The sequence below is a fragment of the Equus quagga genome, chromosome 13 (genome assembly GCF_021613505.1).
Source record: "Equus quagga isolate Etosha38 chromosome 13, UCLA_HA_Equagga_1.0, whole genome shotgun sequence".
Taxonomy (NCBI): Eukaryota; Metazoa; Chordata; class Mammalia; order Perissodactyla; family Equidae; genus Equus; species Equus quagga.
In genome coordinates, this window is record NC_060279.1 from 88,289,086 (window position 1) to 88,311,577 (window position 22,492).

The 22,492-nt window shown below is 57.2% G+C and overlaps 2 protein-coding genes, 4 non-coding genes and 1 pseudogene across 6 annotated transcripts; 6 read left to right on the top strand and 1 right to left on the bottom strand.

The window, feature by feature from the left end:
* The first annotated feature begins 268 nt into the window (after positions 1–268).
* LOC124250339 (outer dense fiber protein 4-like) lies at positions 269–4,384 on the top strand. The gene is made up of 5 exons (XM_046682140.1): positions 269–402; positions 781–1,058; positions 1,583–1,729; positions 3,674–3,805; positions 4,317–4,384. The coding sequence occupies exons 1-5, from the start codon at positions 269–271 to the stop codon at positions 4,382–4,384; spliced, it is 759 nt and encodes a 252-aa protein (XP_046538096.1).
* Positions 4,385–7,755: 3,371 nt separating this feature from the next.
* Positions 7,756–15,601, top strand: LOC124251448 (uncharacterized; annotated as a pseudogene).
* On the top strand, positions 9,415–9,505 carry LOC124251589 (small nucleolar RNA SNORD88). The gene has a single exon (XR_006891782.1). It is a non-coding gene; the product is annotated as a small nucleolar RNA SNORD88 (small nucleolar RNA).
* On the top strand, positions 11,919–12,009 carry LOC124251588 (small nucleolar RNA SNORD88). Its single transcript, XR_006891781.1, has one exon. It is a non-coding gene; the product is annotated as a small nucleolar RNA SNORD88 (small nucleolar RNA).
* Positions 12,549–12,639, top strand: LOC124251590 (small nucleolar RNA SNORD88). The gene has a single exon (XR_006891783.1). It is a non-coding gene; the product is annotated as a small nucleolar RNA SNORD88 (small nucleolar RNA).
* LOC124251591 (small nucleolar RNA SNORD88) lies at positions 14,000–14,093 on the top strand. The gene has a single exon (XR_006891784.1). It is a non-coding gene; the product is annotated as a small nucleolar RNA SNORD88 (small nucleolar RNA).
* On the bottom strand, positions 15,246–22,372 carry ACP4 (acid phosphatase 4). The gene is made up of 12 exons (XM_046682141.1): positions 22,268–22,372; positions 22,090–22,194; positions 21,932–22,018; positions 20,972–21,118; positions 20,579–20,677; positions 19,790–19,885; positions 18,891–19,023; positions 18,727–18,809; positions 18,179–18,303; positions 17,786–17,964; positions 17,581–17,710; positions 15,246–15,258 (listed from the first exon to the last, which is right to left on the bottom strand). Exons 1-12 carry the CDS (start codon positions 22,370–22,372, stop codon positions 15,246–15,248), a joined length of 1,302 nt encoding a protein of 433 aa, XP_046538097.1.
* Positions 22,373–22,492: the final 120 nt, after the last annotated feature.

The window sequence follows — 22,492 nt, forward strand, 5'->3', positions numbered from 1 at the left end:
AGTCAGTACCCAAGACACACCGCCACTCACCTACAGTCGCTGGGTCAATAGCCAAGAGCTTCTACCAGTTCTCCAAACTCGCCGCCCCAGCGTCCAAAGCCCTCCATTGATTACGCACACCACCCTGAGGAGTATAGAATCAAGTGACGACAGTAGTGAAGTCAGTCTCCCGGACCACCGGCCAAAAACTGGGATCTGGCCGGTAATCCGGGCCAAAGTCGACATCCCCCCTTCAATTACTGACAGCCCCGAGGCCAGTATCAAAAGCATGGAATCGATTACCTGGGCCTCCCAGGAGAGTCTCAAAGGCTCTACGGACAGCTCCCAATTCAACCAAACTACTCTAGAGAAAAGCACCCTCAGCTCACCATCAGGCCACGACTTTGAGGTCAATTCTGGCAGGTGAGAGGAAGTAGGTCCAGGCAGTAGGCCAGGCTCAGGGCTAGAATTCTGCGGGACGGGCAGCAGTGAAAGGCGAGGGACCAGAATCATATCAGAGACTGGAGGTTGGACCTAGGGGTGGCAGGGTATAGAGGCTAGACCTCTGATTCAACCTAGAGACTAAATTGGGGATGGCAGGAAGCTAGATCTGGAGGCAAGGGAGCCTGGAGGCTGAACCCCGGTGGGCATGTCCTAGAGGCAGGATGTGGGGGATCCAGAGAAGGAAGATGGAGTCCAAAGGCTAGACAGGGTGGGACGGGCTCTGGCAGCTGGACTTGGGGTGTCTGGGCTGAGTGGCTTGACTCAGTGCTGACATTGGTGGGGGGTGATCTGCTGCAGGTTTCAGAACAAGTATAAACGCAGCCATTCACCGCTGCCCGTAGGCTGGCGGCTGCTGCATGAGGCCAAGAAGATCAGCCGCCTGCTGAGTCTGGCACTGAGCCTGGCTGGCATGGTGATCATCGGTCTCATCTCTCTGGGCCAGCCCTGGATCCACTTCCAGGTGCCATTGCTGCCCCCTTGGGACCCTGCGGGCCCCTTGACCATCCCCGTCAGCACCATCTTCTTTATGCAGTGCCCTGACAGCTCCTGCCTGCATGAGTACAACCAGGATATTTGTAAGGCCTGCCCTCTATTCACCATTCCTGGGACTCGTCTTCTCTCTTTGTCTCAGAGACCCCTTTCTGCCTTCCCTGGGATGGTTCTCACTCCCCCTAGATTGTCCCCTCTCCCTCGGGATGGCCCTCACTGCCCCGGGACTATCCTCATTGTGCTATGCCCATCCTCACCTAGGTGCTACCCATCCTCAGAGTCCTCATAACCCTAGGAGCTTACACAGTCTCCTGAGGCTTTTTCACCCCAGGGAATCTGTCCTCAGTATATCAAGCTGGTTGCTCAATGTCCACCCCACTTCTCACTGCCCGAGAACCTGTTTTGACTGACCCAGAGGTGTATCCTCAATGCCAAAGGCATCTGCCTCAGTATCCCTTCTCTAGAGCCCAGTTTCAATTTTCTTAAGATGAGGATGAAGAGTTTGCAAAGGAGAGGGTTTAAAAATACTCCTAGACTCACTGGGGACCCTTTCCACAAGCTCATGGCCTGAGGGCCTGCCTTGGTGTCCCTGATTGTCTTTCTTTCCCAGACTTTCTGGACTTCTCCTGGGCCTTCCTCATCATCGCCAGCATCACCAACGTCTGCCTCTGCATCATCCTCATAAACATGAACTTCTTCAGCTGGTCCAACATGCCAGCACTGGACTTCACCAACATCGTCCTCAGCATCCTGACAGGCATGGCACTGAGATCCTTCCCTCAGGACCCAAGGCGAGGTGTACCCGGCCCAGTGCCTATCGTGATACCCAACCCCCCTCCACCTTACTCCAGTCCCATCCCCATCCTCACCTTCATCCCTAATCCCGGTCCTATCTCCCTCCAAATTTCCAACCCATCCCAATAAAAATGTCAACTTCCAACCCAACCCCATCTCCAGCCCCAATACCAGCCTCCACTTCACCTCCCATCTCCATCACCAACAAATCTCAAGATCATTCACATCCCCTTCTGTGATACCCATCCCCATCCCTACCTCCATTCCAATTCTATCTTCTATCCAATGTCCAAACCATCCCCAACCCCTTTACAAATCTCAACACCCAACTCAACCCCATGCCAGACTCTCCTCAACACTCATTCCAAATCCAACCCAACTTTATGACCTGTGAACCTCAACTTCAGACTCAACCCCAACCCATCTGTGACCCCATCTTCTTCTCAATTTCCAACCTCACGCCCAACCACAAACACAATCCCATCTCTCTCACCTGTGAACCTCACTCTCAAACTCAACCCAACCCGTTCCCAACTCCATCCTCTCATCAATCTCCAATCCATCCTCATCCCTGCTCACAACCCATCCTCATCCCCAGCACCAGACTCAGCCTCCATCCTTGTCACTCAAACTTCAACCTCTACCCAATACCCAACCCCATTTCCCATTCCAATCCCATCTCAAATCCTGTCTCCCCACCTCCACTAGCTGGGTGATTTTGTTCAAGCTACTCAATCCTTCTGAGCCACAGTTTTCTCATCTGAAGGATGGGGATAAAATTTCCTACCACGCGGAGATGTCATGAGGATTGAATTAGAAAATGTTGGTACTTGATGGTAGCTATTTCACTTTGCACGAATCCTTATGGTGATAATCCTCCCACCCCTACCCAAATAACTCAAAATTGATATTGTGATTAGAATAATTTAGTTTTCCATTGGCAAGCCAAGTCATACTTTTGTTAGAAAAGAAGATGAGGAGCACTTTAATTTGGAAATGAAGGATATTGCGTTCCCATCTCTGGTAGTAATTGACCCTAACTTTCAGTTGCATCAAAGGAAGCACGTTCTTGGAGAGTGAAAATGAGGCCAAGAATGGAGAGCACTCAACTTCCTGTTTCCCTGTTAGTGAACGGTATTCATCCAATTTGTCTAGCGGCTCTTCCTGATTGTTTAGATACGAGATACAAAGCGTAGAAAACACCTCAGTTTTATGCCATCTTAAATGGGACATTTTTCTCTAAGAAAATCATTTTTGTCCATTTCCCCTCTTAATGAAATGGAAAACACTTCCAATATTATTTTTCGATAACATAAAGAAAAAATTACCCAGTACTTTGACGACCCGAGCTAAAACCAAGTCTTTTCCTTTTCACAAATTAGCTTTAATTCATGTCATTTCAAAATAAAGTTAAAATATCCAGAGTGACTGGGTTCCTTGTCCACTGCTTCAGAAGCCCCAAAATTAAAGACCCAATATAGTGATAATAACCAATCTCAGTTCTTGAGGGTTCACTGTGTGCCAGGACATGAGCCAATCTCAATAATTCCCCATGACAGCCCAAGGAGATGGGTCCCATGATTATGCCCACTTTACAGATGAGGGAAATGAGGCTCAGAGAGGTGGAGTTGCTGCCCTAGCTGGGTGGCAGAGGCAGGACAAGAGCTCCAGTCTGCTGGCCCCACAACCTGTGATTTTAGACACCACCATCACCTGGTTAAAGACCAAGGCTCCAATGTCCTCTACCATGACGTTGTGGGAGTCCATTTTTCTGCTCGTGAGCAGAGGTACAGGGAGGCAAAAGAAAGTGGGAAAATAATGAGCAAGAGCTGGGCGGCCACACAGCTGTGGGACAGGGGTCCTCACACAGCTGACGCCTGGCCTCCTAACACCTGTACTTACACAGGGACGAGCACGATCTTGGGTGTCTTGTGCTACCTGCTGCAGGCTGACGAGTTCCTGCAGGAAGGCATGACCTACAGGCTGGGGCGGAGCTTCTACCTGGCATGGACCAGCGTCTTCTTCTTCATGATGACTGGTCTGGGCTGGGGTGGGGTTGGGTTGGGCATGAGTTCAGGGATGCAGATGGGGACTTGGTGGGACAGGGTTTGGGGTGGGGTTGGGGTTGTGGACAGGGTTAAGTAGGATGGAATTGAGTTGGGAGACAGGCTGGGCGTAGGGCTGGGTGTAGGGATGGGTTTGGGGTTGGGTTTGGAAATGGGTTGGGGACAGTGTTGGGAATGGTGTTGGGCTTGAGGACAGTGTAGAGGATGGCTTCGGGTTTGGGTTTGAGGGTGGGGGTTGGGGAAAGTATAGGGAGAGGGGTTGGGTTCAGCTTTAGGGACAAGTTTGGGAACAGGGTAGAGGGTGACATGCGGCTGGGTTTGGAAATGGGTTGGGGACAGAGTAGGGGATGGGATTGAGTTTGAGTTTAGGGATGGGCTTGAGGACTCGGTAGGGGGTGTGGTTGGGCATGGGGAGAGGACTGGGATCAGGGGCGGGCCGGTGACCTCTGCATCTCACACCCTCTGCTCTCTTCCTCCCCCCAGGTTTCTTGTCCTATCTCAACTACATGAATTTCTGGTCCATCCTGGCGATCCAGGCTGTCTGGACTTAGGACGTGGGAATGACCCCGCCTCTGACCTGCTCCCACAGCTCGCTGCCAAGCACCTGGCAGGACTTGAAAAAGGAGAAGACTCTTTTTCAGTCTCTTCTGAATCCCTCCCCAACTCAGATTAATAATTTGTACTTTTAAATAATCTGTATTTTTCACCCAAAATATTCTTTTAGCTCAGTACCTTGTAAACGTTCTTTGGAAATGCCATCCCTCCCTGGGGCCATCCCTCAGGCCCTCTAGGCTAGAGGGACAGGTGAGGAAAGGGGCTCAGGGGAAAGAGACTCGAGGCACAAGGTCAGCAAAGAGGCTGAGCCGATGGCTCCTGGCATACAGATGGTGCTCAATCAATGTTTGCTGAATAGCTCATTCTCCCCAAGCTCTCTGGACGTCATTCTGTATCTTTGTGCTTTTTCATACTTTTACTGTTTGCAATCCCAATAATTTCCCCCTCCTGTGATGAATTTTCCCTGCACCCACACTTCACCTGCTGCCATTACCAGCAGCTCCTGCCACCACTTCCTCTTTCTTCTCCCCAAATCTCCCAACACAAGGCTATTCTTTTCTTAAAAACTTTGTTTATTTTCTATAGGGTCCCGTTGCTTCTCTAAATTTCTTTCTTTCTCTTTTCCTTTCTTTCTTCCTTCTCTAATTTTTTTCTTTCCTTTTTCCTTTCTTTCTGTCTTTCTTCCTTCCTTCCTTCTCTGATTTTCTTTCTTTCCTCCTTCCTTCCTTCCTTCCTTCCTTCCTTCCTTTCTTTCTCTCTTTCTTCTTTCCTCCCTCCCTCCCTCTCTCCCTCCTTCCTTCTTTCCTTCTTTCTTCTTAAGGCCATTGTGTGTAGCCGATGATTTGCGGCTAACAGAGTCATTTACTGAACAGGGCAGGGTTGCAACTCAAGTACAAAGTTACATCAATGTCTGGGGTCCTCCTGCAGGGCCCGGACCTGGGGGTCCCATCTGTCTCCCTCTCACACAGGGGTTAAGCTGCCAGGTTTTGAGTCTGGGCTCGGCCACTTACGAGCTCTGTGACCTGTGACAAAGTGTTGAACCCATCCGGCTCTGTGTCCTCATCTGTGAAAGGAGGATCATGAGAATACTTCAATCTAGATAGAGTTGAACACATGCCTGGTGTCGCCTGCAGCGGCAAAGGGCAAGGAATGACAGGTACCGCCAAGGCTACTTGGTTGTTTAAGCAATCAGAGTATTGATAAAGGGAAACAGAACGAGGAGCAGGCATAAAGGGGAACAACAAATTGGTGCTTACAACATCCACACCGCAATCAGCCAGGGAAGTCCCAATAGTTTGTAGGGCAGATGGGAGTGCCGATTGTCCGGGTCTGAGGCAAAGCGTCCTCTCCTCAGCGAGACTGCCAATTGTTCTATGCCTGTGACTCTCTTTTATCCTAAGGTTTCTCTGTGTTCCGACTCAGGGTTTCAGACATTTGGATACTTTGAGTTATTTCTTCTTGTTCTCACGGATGGGGTGCTTTTATCTTTTTTGTTCCCATGGATGGGATGTTTCTAAAGTCCTGTCAGGTGCCCGTCGGGGTGGCCAGGCCAGACAAGTAACATGACGCAGGACGTATTTTGTGTAACTTGTGCCTTAGAGTCAAGGCCGAAGTGGCCATCTTTGGCCCCGAGCCCAGACACATTCCTTTGTGTGGGGCCCAGGCCCCGTGTCCTTGGAAGGAGGGGTGGAGGGTCAATGAACTCTGTACACCTGGTCCAGAGTATGCGCTCTTTGAGTACTGCTACAATAACCCTTCCTCATGTCTCCCCCAAAAGGCTCTCAAATATTTTCATTTTTAACAGAAATTGAGCTACAACTAGGCGGCCGACACTGGGCCTACAGCAGTGATCGAACTAGACAGAAATTCTCGCCTTTGTGAAATTGACATCTCAGCAGGGAGGCAAAAGTATATGCCCACAAACAGATATGATAGGAGAAAAATAAAGGAGGGTAAAGAAATTCCATCCGGGAAGGATGGGGTGCGTTATACAGAGCGAAGGGACAGGGGGCTCTATGCTAAGGTGACACCTGAGCAGTGACACGGCTGAAGAGAGGAAGAGAGCCATGCGGATAGACTGGGGGATGGGGGAGAAGAGTTCCAGGCAGAGGGAACAGCAAATGCAAAGGGCCTCAGGTACAAATGTCCTGAGCAGGTTCCAGGATGGCCAGGGAGGCCAGCGTACTAGTGTGGCCTGAGTGAGGGAGAGAGAGAGGAATAGGGGCCAGGTCACCCCAGGCCTTGTGGGCCACCGTGAGGACTCTGCTGTACTCTGAGTGAGGCAGGAGCCAGTGAAGGACAAGTCTCCCACATTCTTAAGAGAGGAGTTTAGTTTTAATCCAGACCACAGCCTTGACGAGACGAGTCTCCTCACTGGAAGAAAGACAGCCATCCAAAGGTCCAGGGGACCAGCTAAACAAAGTGTGTTGTGTCACACAAAGGAATACTTTGCCCCTGTTCAAGGAATGAGGTCACTCTGTACATACTGATGTTGGGGGAGACTACTTATGGGACAAAAAGCGTCTTTGCCCATAGTGTGTGTGTGTGTGTGTGTGTCTGTGTAGCCATCAAGTAAAAAACTGTTGACAGTGGCGACTGTGGTGAGTGGGTTTGGAGTAGAGAAGTTTCATTTTTCATCTCTGAAAAAAAATTTTACAGTCACGTCAGTTGCAAGACACTCCTTCGATCTCCAACCCTACCAAGAATCCAAGCCCCCAGGGCTTAGAGGATCTAAACCGGGGGTGAGCCCCAAGTCCAGTCCTCCCTTAGCCCCAGGAGTCCTGTCCCCGGCGCCCTCCTCCTTCAGACCCGAAGTCCAGCCTTCCTGTCCCTCCCTCGAGGGCTGGCCCATCCTCTCACTGCGCAGAATCAGCCTCCAAGTCTGCGCCACGTGGGTGCTTTCCCAGAAACGCCCCCCTGTCAATCTCCGCACTGGCCCCGCCTCCCGCTCTGTGCCGGGACTTCGCCTGGCTCGGCCCCGCCCCTGCAGCCTCAGCTCACGCCCCTGCCGCGAGAGCAATTCTTGCGGCTTCCCTTTCTGGCCCCGCCCATTCCCGGGGGGGTCCTTCTCCTCCACGGCCCGCCTTGAGTGCCGTCCGAAGAATTGCCTGACGCCCATGACCGGACAATGGGCCCCGACATTTCCCTGCTCCTTTTTCTCTGCCTCCATCTCATCGCCTGTTCAGGAAGATTCTCGCGGGAACATGCGTTCTTCCCTTCTGCAAGCACGAAAGCAGGGTTTCCGACACCGGCGTATGCACTGGACGCCTCGGGGCGGAGCCCGAGCTGGCGCCGGTGGGCGGACCTTGCGAGCGGCGCGCACTATAAAGTGGGACGCGCGCCCGCCTGCGCACGCTTTGAAGAGAATGAGTGGAGGTTAAGTGCTGTTCGGCTTTGGTACTTTTTTGTCTGCGCGGCGGGGTTGGGGTCCGGGCGGTGCTCGGGGCGGCGGCGAAGCTGCGACGTCGCCGCCTGGGTGGGGTCAGGGCCTTTGAAGGGACCCGGCGCGCGCGCGCTCCGAGGCGAGCCTGGGGGCTCCCTGCGGGGCGGTGGTGGCGGCCGCCGAGGGTCAAGGGGGCCTCCTGCTGCCCGAGCAAACGGGGGCGCCGGGCTAGTCCTGTGTCTGCACCGCGGCCCGGCCGCGCCATTTCTGCGGCCCACGTTGCACGTCTCCGCCATCTTGGCCCTTCTTCTTGGGGGACAGGAGTGGGGGGTGGTGACGTTGAGTTTCTGAGGTTTCCCACCCGCGTGCTAGGCACGTGATTTCTTTAGGAAATCGCACTTGTGTTTTTCGATTCCGGGCGGCTGACGTTTTTGTGCAAGCCCGAACACATCCTCTGGGGCAGCTGGAGGCAAGATTTCGGGGGTGGCTAAGCAAGAAGTGGGAGTGGGGGTCTCTACGGGAGTGACGGGGTGGTTTCTGAGAACCAGCCAGGAGTGGTCTTAGGAGAAACCAAGCGGGGGCTTATTTCATCTTCAGGAATCGTTATGACACGGTCACTCCAAATATCAGAGTTTTGTGGTCACTCCAACATCACAGTCTTGTTAAAGGTTAGTTCTGGGCTGGTTGGTGCTTAAGGTCGTCTTGATCATCCGTTTCCTGATGGCTGAGCAAGGCCGCACCCCTGCCGAGGAGGCCCAGCCCGGGGCAGCTTGCTGATTTTCTGTCTCCCCACCACGGCCCAGGAAGAACCCCCCTGGCTGTGTCCCTCTCTTCAGGCAGCCACCTAGAAAACCCTTGACTTTATCCTCACCATCGCCATGTCCGAGTGGAAGGCTTTTTCTCCGGCATCCATCATTGGCATGCCCTCTTGCGCCGTTGTCCAATATATTCCTTTTTCATAGCTTATTTTTTTAACTTATTATTAAAACCCTCCTACAGGGAAATAGACATAAGTTTCACAGTTGTACCATTTGGCCTTGTTTGTTTTTTTGTGTATTTAGTGTTTTGAAAGTAAATTTATTTCATCCAAAATAGTTAACCGTTGTGTCTCTTAAAGTAAAATTTTTCTCCTGAACGACAGTGCTGTTGTCACCTCTAATGAGACTGATCCCTTAGTGACGCCGTCCCCTGTCTGCTTTGTGGTCACGGTTCCTAAGACATCCCCAACATGTCTCTCACGGCTGATTTTTCAAAAATGGGTGCCGCGAAGAGTCTCCAGTCATTGCTCGTGGTCCTTGTATCTCGGCTTTTTTTCCCTAGAATAGCCCCCTCATTCCTCCCAACAGCTTCTTCCAAGAGATCTGCATCTTAGCTTTCACTGTAGGCTTATTAGCAGGAATAGCCAGTGCCGAGAATGTGCAAAAGTGGGCAGGGGCGCGGGGACCCCTGGTTCTCTCCACAGAGTGGGTTTGAGGACAGTTCCCTGGGACGCTGCGGGGGTGGGGGCATCCTGCCGTCTCCATAGGGAGAGCTGTGGGCATTCTCACCCTCATGGATTTCGTGGTTCCCAGTCTCAGTGCTCTTCTCAGCTTGGCCTCTGTCCCCGAAGGTAAGTGCCCTTGGGGCCTGATTGCAGAGGGCCCAGGGCTCCCATGATGTCCAGCACTGGGCTCCTATCACCCCTGAGGACACAGTGCCCCCCAGGACCTTTGACACCTGGGGATCTGAGGAGCCCTGGTTTTGATAGTCTCTGTACCCCCAGACGGTTTCTCCCCCACCCTCACCAAGTCCTTTCTGTGTTTACAGGTGTGTCTTCAAGCGGAGGAGCCACCCACCACCACCCCGTCTTGGTAAGAACCCTTGCTCCCACTCACTCATGCACCCACATCGAAAACACCTCACCCTCTGTTTGGGTGACTTCATACCCAGTATCTCTGGGACCTAATTTATGTGCCAACCATTGTGCTTGGGATTTATGCCAGATCCCAGCTCCGCTGTTGATGGCTTGGTAGTGTTAGTCAGACACTGCTCTCCCGAGCCTCAGCTTCTGTGTCTGGAGAGTGGACCCAACACATCAGGGGTGGATGGGCCCAAGGCCTCCACACAGCGGGTGGTGGGCCGTGAGGTTTCCCGCCTTCAGAGGTAAGGGTTGAATAAGACAGAATGTGTGGGCTGTGGAAGGAAAGAATACGGATGTGTTTGGGTTTGGGGCAAGACAACTAAGGAGAACTCTCATTTTCAAACTCAGCAGAAGAAAAGAAACAGAAAGGCTGGCGGCTGTCATCGCTCACACTGCGGGTTTTGTACAGCCTGGCTACAGTGTACCTTTCAGCAAAGCTTAGCCAGCCTCCCATGAATCCTGGGCTTACAAACTGATACAGTTATTCCAGCTGCCCTTACTTTACACACCAGCCCTTATTAAAATGACACAGATTATCGGGAGAACGTTTAACAAGTCTTTCAAAGAGCTGAATCATCAAAAGGGCGGAGATCTGCGTGTCCTCCAAAAAGAAAAGAGTTCTCAGCTCTAGGGGGGATTTTCCGGTCCAAGGAGCCGGGAGAATGGGGGCTGCGGGGAATTAGGACTGAAAGTGTGTTCTCCAGGATTCTCAGGTTTCGCCTCTTGCTGATGAGCGTTTAGGGATGAGCGGCTGCTTTCTGGGAAGGGTGAGCTCAGATTGTGGGTCATCTGAGGGGCTCAGGCGAGGGGTCCTCTGTAGAGCTCTGAGCCGTCAGCGCGGGCTGAGAGGGAATGTCTGGGGAAGCGTGGCGCAGGCAAGGGGCCGCCTGGGCAGTGATATGTGGCGGTGGGGGGGTGGCAGCAAGCAGAGGGAAGATGTGACAGCAGGATAGGGAAGACCTGAGGAGTGTGTCACATCTGTCGATTTCTCAGGCAGTGCTGGCCGACAGCTGTCAGGACGTGCCCGTCCTCTCTTACATTGTCCATTCCAGTAGCCCCTGCCACACGTGGCTCCAGTACCTGAAACAGCAAGTGCAACTGGGAGCTAGATGTTGAAATTGTACCTATAAGTAGCAGCTGTGTCTTTGGACAGTGCATCTCTACAAACATGGGTTTGAGGGTTGTGCTTGCTAAATAGTAGCTCACACTTGGGGAGCACTTGCTCTCTGAGTCCTCCCGGGGTCCCAGTGAGAGGCATAACCGTTCCCCATTTCACAGTCGCCTCCCCAAATCACAGAGCAAGGGAGTACAGCCACGCGTCGCTTAACAACGGGGCCCGTTCGGAGAACTGCGTTATTAGGCGAGCTCGTCGTCGTGTGAACATTCAGTGTGCTTCCACACACCTAGATGCTAGAGCCTCCTGGGCACCTGGGCGCTGTAGTGCTGGTCTCATGGGACCGCCACTGTTTATGGGGTCCGTCATGGACCGAGACGGGATACAGCACATGACTGCAGTGATGTGGGTCCCGCCCAACCAGTTTGTCTCAAGACCACGGCTGCGGGGCCGGCCCCGGTGGTGCAGCAGTTAAGTACGCACATTCCACTTCGGTGGCCCGGGGTTCACTGGTTCGGGTCCCGGGTGTGGACATGGCACTGCTGGGCAAGCCATGCTGTGGCAGGCATCCCACATATAAAGTAGAGGAAGATGGGCACGAATGTTAGCTCAGGGCCAGTCTTCCTCAGCAAAAAGGAGAATTGGCAGCAGTTAGCTCAGGGCTGATCTTCCTCAAAGAAAAAAAATATATATATATCAGCCGAACAAGAGACTTGGGAAGAGTTGGGAAATCAGACGAGAGGTGTGGGGTGTTCTCATTCGGCACGCTGGGGAGCTGAGCCCGGGGGAGGCCGCCTTCGTCTCACTGGAGTCTGCCAACTGCCTGTCTGCCTGGCGGATCTGTTCCATTTTCCAGAGGAAGAAACAGCCAGCGGGGCGGGGGGCACTTAGTTCTGTGGCTGCAGGTCATACAAGAAGTGACACCCGGGGAGGAGCCAGGCAGGGAGGGGTGGTCTAGGGGGGCTTAGGGCCGCAGGTATGCTGTTGGAAGGTGAGTCATGGAGGCTTGCCTCCCAGGGACCAGATACCGCTCATTTGTCCCGCCTGCGTCTCTGAGCTCTTGTCTGTGTCATCCCCTTAGGACTATAGGCAAGGGACTCTGGGACCTGAGCGAGGAGGGGGATGAGGGCACCAGGGCCCCCGTGATGTCCAGCACTGGGCTCCGACCGCCCCTGAGGACACGGTGCCCCCCGGGACCTTTGACACCCGGGGGTCTGAGGGGCCCTGCTCTGGGTGGGGGAGGGAGGGCTGGCGGGCCGTGGGTGCCCTGCGCCCCACTCACCTCCTCTTCCCCTCCCCCTCTTCTGTGTGCAGATGTTTCCTCCGGGACTGGAGCAGCCCCACCATCCATCTTGGTAAGAACAGAAGAGGCTCCCTCTTATTAATACCATGATGATCATATTCAATTTATGTTATAAATGTATTGTTTATAAATAAAATTTATAAACTAAAAATTTCTAGATTATGGTAATACTAATTTAACAGAGACAAATGCTGAGCATTTGCTGAGCCAGGCTTGGTTGTAAGCACTTGCCTGCCCCCGCTGGCCAAACAAGGGCTTGGGGAGACCCCGGGCTGGTGGCCGAGGGCTCAGCTGGTGCTACTGAGGATCACCAGGTGGTGGCAGAGGGGAGCGTTGACGCCAGCCTCTGCGGCCCCCGAAGCTGCCATCCCCTCCGTGACGTGGCGTCCACCGCGCAGATGCTGGGGGAATGTAAGACGAGGGGGGTGCTCCATCAGAGGATGCTAAAGGGGCAGTACGCGGGGCCCCCGTGATGTCCAGCACTGGGCTCCGACCAGCCCTGAGGACACGGTGCTTCCCGGGACCTTTGACACCCGGGGGTCTGAGGGGCCCTGCTCTGGGGATGAGGGATGGGGGCCCGTGGGTGCCCTGCACCCCACCCACCTCCTCCCAACCCCCCACCCTCCCCTTCTGCCGGGAGCCATATTACCAACGCCTGTACAGCCGTCTGACAGGGTCCGGGCTGAGAAGGGCCGAGGGGCGCAGGGACGCCCCTCGGTGGAGAATGGCCGACCGTCACCCCTGATATTTTCTGAAATGTATGCATGCTTTCTATCAAGGTTTGACTATACTTGTCTCTGCTTTTCATTCTTGAAGATAGATAATTTAACTTAGCTTTTCAGTCTGATGCCTTACTAGCAAAATGATATTTTCTCCGGGCAGTGTGCTCAAGGGACAAATAGTCCTACCCCCTGAAAGACAAAGGAATGCTTTCACCCCCTAAGGGGCGCGGGAAGGTAAAGATGTTTACCCGCTGAGAACGCACATAGTCCTGGGGATAAGCTACCCAGGAGTTGCTTTTTGTTCCCATTGACCATCTGAACAATGACTAGCTGATCGATGGGGGCAGGGGTAGCTCCCCCAGGACGTGAACAGACGGAATGCTGTCCTGTCCGGGTGTCTGGACCTTCTCTCTGCCTTTGATCTAACTTTACCTTAAATTACCTTTGTTTCTGAACCCACAAATCCATACATGAAGAATAGAAGATTCAAATAGACCCCATCCCTGATGTCAATGTATATTCATCCCAAAATAGTAGAGGAAGTCATTTCTATACCCTTTAAAGTTTAGAAGTTAAATTTACACATACTCCACTACAACAGATGCTAAGCTACCTATCTCCTTTAGTTTAGAGACAATAAATAATCGTTAATTGCGGAAAAGATGATTGTTAACCTCGTGCTCGATAGAATGGAATGCTAATAAAAATTCTTGTGCTCGCTTTGTACTTCCTTATCTCTCTGAGAACATCTGTAGAGCTATTTCTGTTCTAATCCTGAAAAACATAAAAACGACACTTGTGCACAGTAAAGACAGACTTGATTGCACCGACTCAAGTTTCACGTCTCTTCCTTCACTGCCGCGACTCCGTCCCTCCCTCAGGAACCTGGACTTGGCTGGAGCACCACTCCGGCACCCTTCTGTCTGCAAGTGCTTTCTCCAGGACTGGAGCAGCCCCACCGTCCTTCGGTAAGGACAGAAGCTCCCTCTTGTTAATACCATGCTAGTCATTAAATTTATTCTAAGTTCGTAGTGAGTAAACCTTACAGACCATGGCAGCGACAGGCAGGTGCCGAGCGCTTGCTCTGAGCCGGGAGCCATTCTAAGTGCTCAACTCATTTCATCTCCACCGTTGCCCTATGAATTGGGGGGGTCACAGCCAACATCCTGTGTCAGGGGTCCTGAATGGGCTGTCCCCCGCAATGTCCAGCACTGGGCTCTCACCGCCTGTGAGGACATGGTGCCCTCCGGGCCCTTTGATACCCTGGAGGGCTCTGAGGGGCTGCTCTGGAGAGATGGGGGCGGGGGCCGCTTCCCCGCCTGATGTCTTTGGTGTCCTTCCTGCAGGTCCTCTGGCCGAGGCCTCAGGCTTCTGTGCCTCTCCCGCCCGGGGCACCTGTGGCCATGGCCGAGGGCGCGCTGGCACCCACGGAGGTGGGGCGGGGGGACCGCCAGTACACGTACACCGAGCTCCTGGCCATCTCGCAGTGCTTCAAGCAGAACCCCAGCGAGCTCATGATCACCTGGATCCTGCGGGTGTATGACCAGGGGGGCTCAGCCCCAGGGAGCTGACGCTGCTGGGCGACCTGACCAGCGACACCGTCTTCAACTACCGCTGCAAGGCGCTGCGCAGCGGCCGCCAGCCGCTGCTCACCTGGCTGCTCCTGGCCTGGCGCCAGCGATGGGAGTCCTTCCTGCATTTCGACTCCCGAGCTGCCCTTCCAGCCCTGGACCACCATGGAGGAGGGCATCCAGCTGGTGCGCGAGCTGGGCATGCTGGACTGGATCTACAGCGAGCTGCCCCTGCCTGCCACGCCCGAGGACGTGCCCTTCACGCCCGGCCTGCAGCAGCGCCTGCTCACGGCGGCGCCCTCTGAGGCACGGGTCTCGCTGGTCGACCTGCTGGTCAAGGGCATGACGGTGCTGGAGGCCGTGATGAAGATCCAGGCCATCGCCGACGTCGGCCTGCTCTGGCGTCACAGCCAGCCGGGCGGCGCCAAGCTCGTGCTGGGGCCCAACCCGACGCACAAGGACCTCCTGGGCTGGCTCCTGAGCCACGGCGTGCCCAGGGAGAGGGTGGACAAGCAGCCCACCAAGGTCCTGATGGAACTCTACATCAGAGAGGCCAGGCGCAGCCGTGGCCACCCGGCCTGTGTGCTGGGGGACAAGCCGCTGCCGCCGCCACCACTGGTGCATCACAATTAGGACCCCCAGGCCTGGCCTTCCATGGCCCTCGGAGTGGAGGCAGGAGGCCACGTTCTGGGGGAGCCAACAGGGCAGGGGGCGAGCACCTCAAGGGCCACGAGTCTCCTGCGCGTCCCCAGGACAGACTGAGGGACCATTTGCCCGCCTGTTCTCCAGCCTACTGTGGGCAGGCCCCCTGACAGCGTGTTGGGGGAGCCCAGAGGGGTCCTCGCCCCCGGCCACCCCACGGGCATCACCGGCCAGAACTGTGGAGGGGAAGGGGCTGGCTGGTGGCTGCCAGGTGTGGTGGCCCCTCTGGGTGAGCCAGCCCGACACAGGCCGGCACGTTTCAGTCTGTCTATTGGAGCCCGATGGGCATGGCGGGTGGACCCCTCTCCCACCCGGGCCCGCAAAGCACTACAGGCCAAGCGGGGAGACCTCATGGTCCGTGGCATGTAAGCCTCTTGAAGTTTGTGCCCTTTTTCTTAAGGTTTCTTCAAATGCACTGTTTTTACTTAGCGCTTTAAACATAGATGACACTTCAGTTTTAGGGGGCACTCATTTCTCTTGTAAGTGTTTTTTAAACCTTTTGGCCATGGCTTTCCCTTTTGAAGTGGACTCGTGCTGTTTACTCACCTGGGGAAGGTGCGGCTGTTCCCATCCGGCTTGTCCAGCTGCCTGTGTAGCCTCCAGCCAGTGTTTGTCACGTGGGTTAAGAGTGTCGGGAACCACAGCCTCGTGAGGGTGGACGGCCCTGCAGTCAGTGCTGGGCACACTGCGCGCTACAGAGCGCGCCTGGCGCTGCGCATGCACTGCAGTGTTGGTGCAGTCCTGGGTGGAGCTTAATCCAGGCCCCTCCCGGGGCAGGGGCAGGTGGGACACAGGGTGGCCACCTCCCCGCGAGCTGGGCTCTGTCAGCCCCTGGGAGCCGCTCACAGCAGTGAGGGAACCTGCCAGAACTCTGGGTCTCTCCTGGATCTCTAAGCAAGAAGCTGCACGCACTCCCAGGACCAGGAAGTGCAGAGGGTATCCGAGGCTTTCCCTGGGTGCCGCTGCTGTCCACGGAGGCCCCGGGACCACCCCGCACCCCTGCAGGTCCCTGGGGATGGGTGCTCCTGACAAGAGGCTACTTGGGGGGCCCATGGCAGGCTCCCTCTCCCCATGGCACTGGGAGTGGATGGGCCTGTGGGGAGGGTGTGCTGGTGGCCCGAACAAGGAAAAGGGATGTCCCTGCCTCTCTGGATATGAGGACAAGGCTGCTGGCCCTGGCCCGTTCCCTCCCACAGTCCAGGGGTCCCGGTGCCTAGGAGTGGCTCTGCTTCTGGTCACAAGCTCCCCTTGCCTCTGAGCCTCTTACCCCTTTAAATGGGCACCAAGTGACTTACTGAGTGCCTGCTGTACACCAGGCTCTCCCCGGGTAGTCCAGTGGGTGTTCACATGTTTGCCCAATGGTGCAGGCACAGCCGTTGGTGCTGTGCACAAGGGACAAGACCCTTGGGACTGGTGCCTTGGCCAGGGCCACACCGAGAGGAGGCAGCCCCCAGACTGCTGCCCGGCACCCGGCATGTGGGGAGGGTGGAGCCCCCTTCTGGGGTGCAGGAGCACAAGTGCCTGGGCTCCTGGCTTAGCAGGTGTGTGGTGGCTGTCCTTACCTACTGTGCTGTCCCAGAGAACACTTGCGGTAGTGGAAACTGTGCACTGCCCAGGGGGCAGCCCCCAGCCATGCACAGCCAGCAAGCACTTGAATTGTGGCCACTGTGACTGGCACCTCCAGTTTACATTGTATGTAATTTAAGCCGTCCCATGGTGACCAGTAGCTGCTGCACTGGACAGCACTCAGGTGGTGACCTGTCCCGTCCAAATTACGGCAGCGTGTGCTGTGCTGGGCAGCCCTGGGGACGGTCCCCAGCCCCACCTGCTTTGCTGGGCCCCATGAGGTTAGTTTCAGGGCTCGTGGAGCCTCAGGGAGGAATCTTGTCTCTGCCAAGTGAGATGGGGGCACAGAGAGGCCAGTCACTGGCCTGGAGTCACACAGTCTCAGGATTGGTCCCAGCTGGCTGGCTGTGGGGCCGGGCTTTGAACCCTGTACTCTCTGAGGTCTCCTCTCAATAGCGGGCACCAGAGCCGGGTCCCAACAGAGCAGGGGCTTGCCCAGCAGGCACAGCTTCATTGCACATCATGTGCCCACACAGGTCCCCACGTGCCCTCACATACACTGCACACTCTCATGCACGCCTGGAAACTTAGACATAAACTGCCTAAACACGTTACCCACGTGTGCAGCCACCTGTGCACACGCACATGCACAGACAAGTGCAGGGACGTCCACATGAATGTCCGTGTGCGGGTACCACTGCAGGCACACACGTGCCACGTGCACGCGCACACAGAAACAGCCTGTCACAGGCCCGTGGACACGCACACACACATGAACGCTTGAGCACACAGAGAACCACTTGTGGCTTCCAGGCCAGGGAGCCCTCCCCGTGTCCCCCACGCGGACAGGCACACGCAGGAAATCACAGAAAGCCAGAGCAGCAGGTGAGCAGACGTGTTGGGGTCCAGCGTCAGCCATGGGGAGGGGGTACCCGGTTCCCCGGCTCACACGGGGCCCCCCCCAGGCCCGCAGGCAGCCCGGTCTCCAGGCCAGCAGGCCCAGCCCCATGCTGAGTGCCGCCAGCACGGCCACAGCCCCGGCCAGCAGGGGCACCACGGTGGCTGCGGGGAGAACATGGGGGTGTGAATCTCGACACGTGCCCCCTCCACTCCCACCCCAGCACCGAGGGCCATCACCTGCGGTGGCGGCAGGCTCTCGAGAGCCGTGGCAGGGGACCCCGTGGGCCGGAGGCCGGGCGGGGGCCGTCAGCTGGTGGAAGCGGCCTAGCGGGCAGGGGGCCTGGCACCCGGGGAGGCGGAGGGGCAGGGGCGGGCTGGCGGAATCGTTGCGGTAGAAGAGGGAGATGGTGATGTTCCTGGAGGGAGAGAGGAGGGGGTGGCACGCAGGCCCCTCCTCGCCTTCCCTCCCCCGACCTTCAATCTGGAGAAGAGCAGCTCAGTGCAGAGACTGGGCTCCTGACTCCTATGTGTCCACCTGCTGATGCCATCCTGACCCACCTGGGCCGGGCACCCGTCCCTCCTCTCCAGAGTTCTCTCCCACCTGTTCCCAGGCGCCACCCCCTTCCTCACCCTGAGTCTTCGTCCAAGTCCCCGAGGCGTCTCCGGAACTCGAAGCCAAGGCAGGCAGCGTATGGGGGGGTGTGCCCATCATAGAGACCCAGGGCCCCCTGCAGGGCCAGCAGAGTGCTGTCGTGCTGCAGGTGGATCCCAGGGCTGAGACAGGGCTCCTCTCCGGATGTCTCCTCTCCCGAACTCTAGGCTGGTGCATCCAGGTCCCCCGGACCTCTTAGCACCAACCCCCCCCACCCCCTGCTCACCCTGGAGGCAGGCCCACCAGTTACAGGTGATCATTTAATAAACGTTGGTCAAATGGATGCAAGATATGATTGGCCAGCTCAGTCACACAGCCTGTCTTTCCAGAAGAAGTAAATTCTTTCTCTCATAACACTATCACCTCCCTCCTTCCAGAGTCTATTCCTCTAGTGATATGGCCCAAGAGTATGGTTTGGAGATAGGAGTTACCCAAGACTGAGGTTCCATTGAGACCACCAGCTCTTCCTCACCACCCCCCTCATCCCTGTGCCCACATGGCACTGCCTCCCTCCCCAAAGACTCACAGCTGAGTACATAACCATCTTGAGGGGCAGCCCCAGGCGCTGGACCCGAGAGAAGTTGGAAAGGATGGCATCTAGCAGGATCCCTGAGAGAGCAAGAACAGAATGCGGAGAAGCCCCCAGAGGAAGGGCCCTCAGCCTCCTGGCCTCCCAGCCCCACACCTCACCCCCTGTCAGCTGGGCCTTCTCTGCTGCCCGGGGTGGGCCCACGTGGGCCCCAATATCCAAAGCTGAGATCTGGGCTAGAGTCTTCAGGACATCCGGGGAGGCCCAGGATGGGAGGGGAAGCCCGTGAGCTTGCTGGGGAGAAAGAGAGAGGATAAAGTGACCGGGTCATCCCGAGCTCGTCATGCTCCTCTCAGGCCCTCCCAATGCCCGTGCTGTCCCCATTGGCTGCCATCATCTCTCCCGCCCCTCACCTGACCCCCTCATGGTCTGGGTCTGGCCAGGAAGTTGGGGGGGGGGGTGGCAATAGCAAATATTAATTAACAATAGTAATGACCATCAGTCCACAGTCCAGAAGCCCTTATCTGAAACCCCTGGCGCCAGAGGGGTCTCAGAATGCAGACGTTTTCGATTTTAGAAGGGTCCGATGGTGCCAATGCCTTGTACCTCAGAACACGGCCCGTGGGGAGTGCGGCAGCCCCCTTAATGGTACGCATTGCTATTTCCGCCGTGCCTTTGGGAACATCTCCATGAACTGGGGGAAGGAAGAGCACCACCCCGCCCCGGGTCAGCCCCTGCTGCCCAAGTTTTGGTTTCGGCGCTTTTCCGATAGTGGGATGCGCAGGAGGTATTGCAAACACGCGGCCGCACACCCTCGTGCGCGCCTCACGGCGTGCCAGGCGCTGTTCCGAGCGCATCGCGTGGATCACACCGTTTGGATCTTCACAGCAACCCCAGGGGGTGCTGACACGGGTGTCGCCAAGCCCATTGTGCAGATGGGGAAACTGAGGCACCGAGGGTTAAGTGACTTGAGGGAAAACAGGTGGTGAGCAGCAAAGCTGGGATGTGAACCAAAGTGCCCTTAACCACTCGGCTTGGGTGAGTGGGGCGGGGGACTCACCTGGCACATCAGCGTGTCCAGAACCTTCCACGCTCTGCGGAGGGGCTCCCCGACCAGCGACAGCCCGGTGAAGTTCTCCAGGCGAATCAGGAAGTCCTGGATGGACCGCGCAGGGTGAGCCTGGCAGATCTCCGCGCCCCTCCTCGCAGGCCCCGCCCCTCTCCACAGGCCCCGCCCACTAGCCTCACCCCTCTCCACAGACCCGGACCCGCCGGCCCGCCTTCCCGTTGGCCCTGCCCCTCCCACGGGCCCCGCCCCTCCCACAGGCCCCGCCCACCCGCCCTGCCCCCTTCACAGGCCCTGGTGGCCCCGCCCCTCCCCACAGGGCCCGGCTCTCCCACTGGTCTCGTCCCGCTGGCCCCGCCCCTCCCACAGGCCCCGCCCCCTCCCACAGGCCCTGCCCTTTCCATAGGCCCCGCCCCTCTCCTCAAGCCCCGCCCCTCTCCACAGGCCCCCGCCCACTAGCCTCACCCCTCTCCGCAGACCTGGACCCGCCAGCCCGCTCTCCCGTTGGCCCTGCCCCTCCCCACAGGCCCCGCCTCTCCCGCTGGCCTCGCCCCTCCCACCCACAGGCCCCGCCCCTCCCACAGGCCCCGCCCACCCGCCCTGCTCCCTCCACAGGCCCTGGTGGCCCCGCCCCTCCCCACAGGCCCCGGCTCTCCCACTGGCCTCGTCCCGCTGGCCCCGCCCCTCCGGCAGGCCCCGCCCCCTCCATAGGCCCCCGCCGGCCCCGCCCCTCTCCTGAAGCCCCGCCCATCCCGCTGGCCCCGCCCCGCAGGTCCCGCTCACCGTCCAGCCCTCCAGCGCCGCCTGGTACTCGGCAGCCTCCGTGGCCTCCCGCAGCAGCTCGTGGTATCGGGGACAGCTGCGCATGGGGAACCTCAGCAGCTGGGGGAAACTGAGGCTCAGAGAGGACAGTAGCATGACTGGGGCCCCACAGCCGGCGGGGGAGTCGGGTCCGTGGGGCCCTGCTCTCTGGTCCAGGGTCTCTCCCAGCGCTGGCTGTGCAGCGTGGGGACCCCGGCTCACCCCATCTGGACAGCTCTGCCCCCAGGAAGGTCTTGGGCTCAGAGCAGCTCAGGCTCCGGGGAGCCGCGCAGCCAGGAGAGACGCCGGCTCCCTCCATCTGCGTCTCTGTCTCCCTCCAGCCCTCCCACCCTCTGGCCCTGTCCCGCCCCTGACCTTGTCCTCAGAGGTGGGCACCGTGTGCACGGGGATGGGCCTCCAGGCAGACTCGGGGCGCCCCGGGGCAGCCTCGGGGAACAGCCCCGCGAGATTGGCCTGAGCGCTCTCCAGCGTGCGGTCGAAGTCTGTGCTGCGAATGTACACCTGGGGGGTGGGGACGGGGCAGGCAAGGGGACCAGGGTCGGGGTCAGAGGTCAGCTACAGCGGCAAGCCGAAAGCTTCAGATTCAGTTCTGGGTCGAAAGTCGGGTGTTGGGGGTCAAAACTCAGGGCGGGTTCAAGTGTCTGGCCCTCAATGTTGGAAGCTGGGACCAAGGGTCAGAGGTGAATGTCAAGAGCCGCTGGGTTGGAGGTCAGAAGTTGGGTGGACATGTAGGATTAAGGGGGTCAGTGGGGTCAATGAAGGTCAGGAAGACGAGAATGGCTGGAGGCTGGAAGTTAGAGGTCAAGATGAGGTCATGGGTCAGAGTTCAGGACATATCTATCAGGGATTAGAGGTCAGAGGTTAGGAGGAAATCCTGACTGGGGGATGTCAGAAGACAGAGAAGGAGATAGGAAAGGAAAGTCCTATTTGATGAAGGGTAGAGGTCAGAGGTTGGAGGTCAGGAGGGCAAGTGGAATCAATGAAGGTCAAAGACAGACTCAGTCAAGCTTTGGAGTCAGAGGCCGGAGGTCAGGAGGTCTGGCTGGGGTCAGTCGGCGTCAGAAGACAGAGGTGGAGGCCAGAAAATAAAGTCAGAGTTGATGGAGGTCAGAGGTCAAGATGCGACTCAGATTGAGATGGGGTCAGAGGTCAATGTGACTGAGTGGATGGTTTGGAGGTCCGAGATCAGACATAGGGTACAGGTCATGTGGATGGGGGTCAAAGGCCAGAGGTGGAGGCCCAAGGGAAGCCTTGAGTCAGTGGAGGTCAGAGGTGGGAGGTCAGGAGGCCCGGTGAGGGTCCACGTGGCAGTACCTCCTCCCGCCGGTACTTGGGGCTCAGAAAGGTCTCGTAGCGGCTCCTCAGGAAGCGGCCCAGCTCCAGCTGCTGGCGGACCCCCTCCTGGGGACAGAGCAGACTCAGCAGACCCCTCCCCCTCAACCCTCTCCCCCAACCCCACCCCAGCTCCTCACCCTGGTCAGCTGGCCCAGGCCGCGCGGCCACAGGGTGGAGACGGCCTCCTTGTGTGGGTCGGTGGGGTAGGACACCAGGGGGGCGCGGTCGCCGTGGCGGAACACCTGGGGACAGGACGGGGTCAGGGCTGGCCTGGGGCAGGAGAGGGGCCAGGCCGGGCTTGGGGGCGCTCCTCACCACAGCCACGAACACCAGGGGTCCCTCCATCAGGGCCGGCGGCAGCAGGAGCAGCAGCAGCAGGAGACGACCGGCTGGGTGGCCCCAAAACCCCGGGCCGGCCATGTCCACACAGCCCAGACGCTGAGCTCAGCCCGCAGTCTGCACCACAGCCCCAGCTGCTCATTAGCCTCAGCGCCCCAGGACAGCACGTCCCAACATGCCTCCTCGCCAGCCTCCCGGGAC